Below are 7,430 nucleotides of genomic sequence, written 5' to 3' on the forward strand. Positions count from 1 at the left end.
TGCCAACCTGCCCACCCGCCGCCTGCCTGTCTGCTCTGCACGGCTCCGCAGTTGCCCCGGGCGCGCGCGCGCGTGTGTGTGTGTGTGTGCGCGTGTGTGTGTATAAGTGTGCGTGTGCATGTCACGTCCTTGTGCATCACAGGCTGGAAGACAGGAGCACTCTCCTCATTTATTCTTCGTGCCATCTCTCTCCCCCACCTCAACCGAAGACCTGGCAAGAGGAGAGCTGATGGCGGAGAGAGGAGAGGAGGTGTGTGTTTGAAGGGATGAAGAGAGGGGATGGGGGGGGGGGGTATCAGCTTGGTCGGGTGGGAGGTGATGACGAGATGAAAGGGGCCAGGTGAGGAGGAGATTCAGTAGTGCCTCTCTCTCTCTCTCTCTCTGACGTGGTGTGCGTGTGTCTGTGGGAGGGATGTGGAGGGGGAAGGGAGGGGGGGGGGTGCTGGATGTCAGTGTGTCTTTGCTGTGTGTGTGTGTGTGTGTGTGTGTACGGGGGAGAGAAAGCGAAACAGGTCGACACTCCTTCAGTACACTGTGAACCTGCACGGGAGGAAGCAGCCGTCTCCAGACTGAGGTATGTCACCGATGTGTCTTCACACTCGTCCCTGCTCCGTCAGCAGGGTGCGGAGACTGGGATGTGCGTATATGTATGTGTGTGTGTGTGTGTGTGTGTGTGTGTGTGTGTGTGTCTGTGTGTGTGTGTTTAAGTGTATGGAAGTTAGGGTGTTGGAAGGAGTCACATCTGACTTAAGGAGGAAACAGCATTGACACTGTTTTATCACTTTGTCCACAGTGTCTTTGTGTGTCCATGTAAAATGATAGCATTTCCGGAATGGGAATTTCACATTTGTTCATTTAAACTCCTGGTTTTCATTTGCATGATGCCGCTAAGGAGCGAGAGGGCTTGGTAATAAAAGGAACAGGCGAACAACAGGCTAGTTTTCTTCTCGCAGTAAACACCGTGTCATGTGCATATTATTGGGTCATATGGTTTCCAGTCGGCAGCCGGAGAATTTCTGCAGCAACCCTAAATTCTTGCTTTGTGTGACTTTGTTTGGCGCCTCAGTTTGACCGAGGCTCTGATTTTATTATGTTTAAAAGCAGCATTATGTGCTGCATTAGATCCAGTTAGTTCCTTTTTATCCCCCTAGGATGTTTAAATAGTTCTCTTTGTGTGGTTTCGACTTGATAAAAATCAATTTTAAACAACCACTTAGTAAACAAGCACATTTTTCATTTTGGATGTTTTTCGAATCGGATCTTTGTGTAATAAAGGGCTCTTTGAGGGACTAGATTAAACATTTTGGATGATATCTTTCTTTTCAGCACAAATACATTTCGATGGTCCTTACAGCACTTCAGTGAGTCCTGGACGCCAGAGAGCCGTAAAACAATCAATGCTGATTAAATCTATAGAAAGCTGCTGCTCGGTTGCTGCTAAATCACTGCTGAGATGTGGTTCATTGGTTCCTATATTGCTCTGAAGGTGACTGTGACCTTTTGACCTATTCAGAAAAGGCCGTCTGCATATGCCTACGTCTTTCAGGTGACCATCTTGCTCAATTGTGCGGAGGTGGGGAGGAATAACAACAGGCGCCTTGCAGGGATGAGGCCTGTCACACTGGTGAAATGGAAAACTTGCACATGCAGGTGTGCAGCATATGGAAATGTACCAAAGCACTTGTTCCACGGCTTTTACCGTGTGTGGGGTTGTTTCCAGGTGAGGTTGTGACAGTAAACACAACGCAGGCTCCTCTCAACAACTCGGGCCGGCTACAGACTGGCTGCGGTGCTCGGCCGCCGTTTCCACGTAGCGACACAACATTTATTCCAAAGAGCTTCCAGTCAAAAAAATGTATTTTCCCATAAATGAGAAAAATCATAGAAGGTCTGACATTCCCGATTGTAATAATAAGTGTTCATCGATGTTCTTCTCCTCCACTCACCTCAGACAGCAGAGAGCTGTGTAATGCTGAGCTGCACAGTTTATTCACTCATCCATTCTGCTTCTTGACTCTGCTAAGGGGAACATATGGTCGGCTCCGTGCTTTTAGCTTCTCCCAGAGGCAGCAGCTGCTGCGCTGAAAACACACATCTGAGGATGCAGATGCCGGATAGGAAGTAAATTATGACACAGGCTACAAGTGGGGCTTCACAGTGAGAGCACAAGCGCTAGATTCAGATGCTCACAGCAATAGAAATGACATATTGTTACAAAGGACAACGCGTTTTGTTTAATATTGGAGACCAATGTTTAATTTTTTGCATGAACTTTAGATAAGTATGATGTCTTAAGGTTTTCATGGCATATTTTTAATCTAAACAAAGAAAGATTCTGATGGTTTTAAGGATGACAAATCAATTGATCATATTTCCAGACTCCAAATAAGTAGTTTTTGGACCTACACGTTAAAAGTAGTGTCTATATTTACATTCCCACAAAACACAGTAAGGCGCATCATAAGTATGTTGCAGAACCACAAAACCTTCACTTGAGCATACTTCTAAACAGGACTCTCTCCTTTGTTTCAGATATTTCCACGTGAAGGTCACATTGTAGAGAGAAGGACCCTTCTCTCTGCAGACGATCCTTTGATCGTCTGCAGGGCTCCGGGCAAAAGTCTCCCAGGATTCAGAGACTGTGCAGCTCCAGCTGCCATGACGGACACAACCGCCTGAGCTTCTCGGTGTCGCCCTATGACAGGGGAGGATGGGTGATGGGCCTGTGAAATTCAGCGGACTCTCTCCTCCTCGTCCCATCCTCTCATGGATCATCCTGTCACGCCGAGCCCCTCCTGGAACTCTTCTCTCTCCGGCCTCCCCGCATCTTCAGCCTCGCTGCACGCTAATATCTCGAACGTGACCTCGCCGGCTGCGAGCATCCGGGGCGGGGTCGATCTGAATCAGACCTTGGCACTGTGTGCTATGCTCACCATCGACGTCCTGGCGGTCGTGGGGAACTTGGCCGTGATGATTGTCATCACCAAAACGCCGCAGCTGCGCAAGTTTGCCTTCGTGTTTCACCTGTGTCTGGTGGACCTGCTGGCAGCGCTGGTGCTGATGCCCCTCGGGATGCTCTCGGACCGAATCCTGGTGGACGAGGCGCTGTGTCGGAGCTACCTCTGCTTGAGCGTGTGTCTGGTGAGCGCCGCTATCCTCACCATCTGTGCCATCAACGTGGAGCGCTACTACTACATCGTCCACCCCATGCGCCACGAGGTGAAGATGACGGTGGGGGTGGTGGGGATGGTTCTGGCGGCGATCTGGATTAAAGCCGTCGTCATGTCGGCGCTGCCTCTGCTGGGGTGGCTGCTCCAGGCGAACCAGACCGCGGGGACTCCTTCGGTTCTCGTCCACGGTCAGAGACACTGCTCCCTCCATTGGACGGGAGGCAGGACCACGAGGCTGCTCTTCATGGTCTTCTTTACGGTCATCTATTTCCTGTGCCCCATGCTGATCATTCTGGTGGTCTACTGCAACATGTTCAAGGTGGCGCGGGTTGCGGCCATGCAGCACGGGCCCCTCCACACTTGGATGGACACGCCGCGGCGGCGGTCCGAGTCCATCAGCAGCCACTCCACCATGGCGGCGAGCCTCGGTGGGACGGGTGCCCGCACCACCCCTCAGAGGACCTTCAGCGGCGGGAAGGCTGCGGTGGTGCTGGTGGCAGTTGGAGGGCAGTTCCTCTGTTGCTGGCTGCCGTACTTCTCCTTCCATCTCTACTCGGCTGTGGCGTCCGCCTCTCCCGCCTCGCTGGCCCACCTGGAGGACGTGGTCACGTGGATCGGCTATTTTTGCTTCACCTCCAACCCTTTCTTCTACGGCTGCCTGAACCGGCAGATTCGCGAGCAGCTGGGCCGCCACCTGGCTTGCCTCTTCAAGCGGGCCGGGCCCAGCGAAGGAGAGCAGCTGCCCAGCCGCGAGGCCTCTATTGAGGAGAACTTTTTACAGTTCCTTCAGGGCACTGGATGCAATCTGGAGCCCTGCGTCTCTCACAGCCGAGCCAGCCCGGAGGAGCCAGAGACTGAAGGCGATCGGGAATCAGCTGTTCAGCAGAACACGCCAGCTGACTTCCACATCCCAGGGCAGATCCTTGAGGAAGCTTCAGAGTTCATACAGCGGCAACAGACGAACAATGAGCTGCATGTATCAGAGAACTGCTGCAAAACCGTAGCGGAACTGTAGCTTGCCTCTCGTGTACCATCTAATTTGTCATCAATTATCCAATAAACGTACGTCATTTTCATTGATATTTTCTATTATGTTTTGAAATAGTTAACCAGCCGCATAACATGGGGATTTAAGTTGTGTAGCTTTTCACAGAAAGACAAAGCAGAATATGTTGTGTGAATCAACTCACTCTTGTCCACAAAAGTCATGAAACGTTACCCGTTTTAGAGCCACAGCGTTGAGCTGTTTTCTGCGTGATATCAGCACAAGGACAGTGAAGCATTGTTTATCATGAGTCTGTGGTGTGACACACATCACGTTAACATTAAGAATCTTGGCAAAACGCAAAACCTCTGTTGAAATCAGTTTTCACAATTTTTAAGACAAATGCTCAGCGAACTGATTGTTTTGATATGCAGTTAATTCAATTTGTTCCATCAGACGTTAGATTTTATTATTCCACATGAAATTAGTCATAGTGCTCCACTGCGAATACATGAAAATACTTTTTTCTTATCTTTTCCTTTCTAATACACCAGACAAAATGTTTTTGTGTTTTAAGGCATGGAGAAGCCCCCGACCATCAGTCCAAATGACGATCTGATTCATGTTCTCTATTTATTGCACTTTCACATCATAACACCCCGGAATGAATGCAAACATGTGGCAGTTTCCCAGTCGAGAGCAATTATTATTCAGATGCATTTTTAAAATCATCTTGAAATATTCATTGTGTCAAACTTCTGATGGTATTTATAATAAACCTGAGATACCGCCACATTTTAAGTATGTTCCATGAGCATCATTATCATGTTTATCTGCTCTCAGTCTTGTGACTATCACCTCCTCACCAAAATAATCTCACATTGCTACTCGTGATTTCACCCCCCCCCCCCTCCCGCCCCCTCCACTCCAAGAAAAACATTGTGACTGGTTTGATATCTGTGCCAGTTACGGTGTTAAGATTCAACCTTTGTAAAAACATCGGCCAGCAGCGCGGTTAAACTGTGGAGTTTGTTGGGGACCCGTCCCCCTCTGTCTGTGCTGCTTACAGGTAAACACGGCGGCCGTGTGGGTGCTTGTGTTTGCGCTCTAAACAACTGGGGTTGTTGTGGCTACACACACAGCGGCACACAGGTGAGACAATGCTTACACATGGCAAGCTTTGGCCTCATTAAGCAACAAATGGACGACTCGGGTGATACTCTCTCTGTTCTCAGGTGGAATACCAACAGTTTGCACAAGTCACACGAGCAGTGACAAATGTTCCAAAGAAAATGACAACTCACAAATCTCCTAAACATGTTTTTTTCCCCTCTTTTCACACTTGCTCTTTCTTGCTGTGTTCATGTATTTTGGACTTCCTCATACGTGAGTGTTGGCATGATCACAAGACAAGCAACACAAGGCGTACAGAGAAGGCTCACATTTTGCTGGGAGACAGAACAAAAAAAAAAGGCCCCTTTGTACGGAGGACAGAGACGGTTCCTCATTTTCATGTGAGACGACTTTGTTGCTGACTGTTTTTCAAATGGAGTCGTTGTGTCAACTTGTTTCTTTTGCGTCACAGCGATGGTTCGATATCGTGATGCCAAATTTGGATCAAACACAACATTGAGCACAAGAAGAAATCACCGACACAATCCCGTGTGTATTTATCTTTTGTTAATTTAATTTTGTTGGTCATACTACAGTACAAGAACTGTTCAATTTTATGCAACAAAGTAACCACCAGTGTGCAGCAACAAGTGTGGTTTCACCTGCTTAGATAATCTGCGATCTTTCTCATTCAGCCTTATTGATGATCACGTTGTAATAAAACCTGCGATATTTCACACAGTCCGGGTCATTACAAAGCCCCTTATGCTGATTGAATCAACCATTCAATCAGCTGGATTTCCGTTACCGTAGCAGCAAAATTGCCCCGACCAATCTGATTGAATGCTTTAAGCCTTATTTCTGCCACCATCTGTTGATTATGCAGAGGAAGAAGTAAGCTGTTCTGAAGGTGAACGGCAGATAATATTCTCTGCTTCGGGAATGTTCACGGACCCCCGTCAGCTACAATTGTGTTTGTTGTAAGTCACAATGTCAGTTTCTCTTCTGTTTTTATTTTTATGTCATTTCCCCCCTCCTATCTTTTTTTTTACCTAACTAGGTATTTTGGATCCGTCATTATTAAGATATTTTTTCCCTTGGTAGGATTTTCCTGTGTACTAGATACACATCAGCATCAATGAATAAAAACGCAGCAAGAACGTTAACTTGAGTGCTGTGGGTGTTATTTACTGTACCTACCAGACATTTTCAGCTCAACAGCAGCATCCATAACAAGTTTAATCGCATAGGGCAACTCTCTCTTTCTCCCCCAGCTGCATGTGGGTGTTGTAGGCAGGTGGTGCAGCGTCACAGAGCGGAAATAAAGCACCATAAACAGGATGAAGGAGGAGTAAGGATGAGGATGCTGAACCTTGTCAGGGCACAATCATTTTCCATAACTAAAACCCCAAAACACGGACCACTGTAGAACACTATAGGTTGATGCAAAATCCTTCAAATGAGTGCAGGCATATATGAATCAAAGCCGTTATCTCCTAAGGATTCCATGTATGTATCTGAAATCAAGTGATGAAAGTAACAATAACAATAGAAATACTAAGGGATGCAATATTATTTGCATGCAAGGTAACGCCAAAAAGATCCCTTAAATATTTGATTCATTCCACATCTATGCTAAATGTTTAGCTCTGGCATGTATAGCTTCACTGGTTTATCCCCAGAAAAAGTGCAAGGATTGCACCATCCTCACAGCAGCATCCGAGCTCCCAGTGACTCATGGCTTTCATGTTGAGGCGTGAGGGTTCAAACAGCCTGACCTTTGTGATGGGCTCAAATACGCCCAGATAAATGGCTCAAGGACAGACGCCACCATCACGTCAGCCGCAGGGTGCCGCAGTGGAGGACTTGGCCGCGTTTCTCCAAAACTAAACGGCTAATCGGAGAAGTGAGATCATCTGAGACAGATTTGAGTCTCGCATACCTAGAAAATCTGCCATTAACGAGAGAATAACCCCTCAAGGGCTGTGACATGAACTCAAACACATTCGTTTCTCACTTACTTCCTTATATTCTGATTCCTCTGAAATTAACTGTTGCCTTGGTAACAGGAGCCATTCCCCAAAACAATTTGGAGGGTTGTGAAAATTCATAAAGACCTCATTTTTTTTTTGTCAGTGAGTAACTGTACCTATCGAGAGTAT

The 7,430-nt window shown here is 47.4% G+C and overlaps 1 protein-coding gene across 3 annotated transcripts; it reads left to right on the forward strand.

Annotated features, from left to right (window-relative positions):
- On the forward strand, positions 1-6,434 carry gpr61 (G protein-coupled receptor 61). Of its 3 annotated transcripts, none has more exons than XM_040194245.2 (2): positions 1-250; positions 2,533-6,434. In XM_040194245.2, exon 2 carries the CDS (start codon positions 2,767-2,769, stop codon positions 4,183-4,185), a length of 1,419 nt encoding a protein of 472 aa, XP_040050179.2. In that variant the 5' UTR covers positions 1-250; positions 2,533-2,766; the 3' UTR covers positions 4,186-6,434. The 3 variants fall into 3 exon arrangements, with proteins under 3 accessions (XP_040050179.2, XP_077949085.1, XP_077949086.1); XM_078092959.1 differs by having other exon boundaries at positions 44-574; XM_078092960.1 differs by lacking the exon at positions 1-250 and adding an exon at positions 641-1,650.
- Positions 6,435-7,430: the final 996 nt, after the last annotated feature.

This window comes from Gasterosteus aculeatus, chromosome 2 (assembly GCF_964276395.1).
Source record: "Gasterosteus aculeatus chromosome 2, fGasAcu3.hap1.1, whole genome shotgun sequence".
Lineage (NCBI taxonomy): Eukaryota > Metazoa > Chordata > Actinopteri > Perciformes > Gasterosteidae > Gasterosteus > Gasterosteus aculeatus.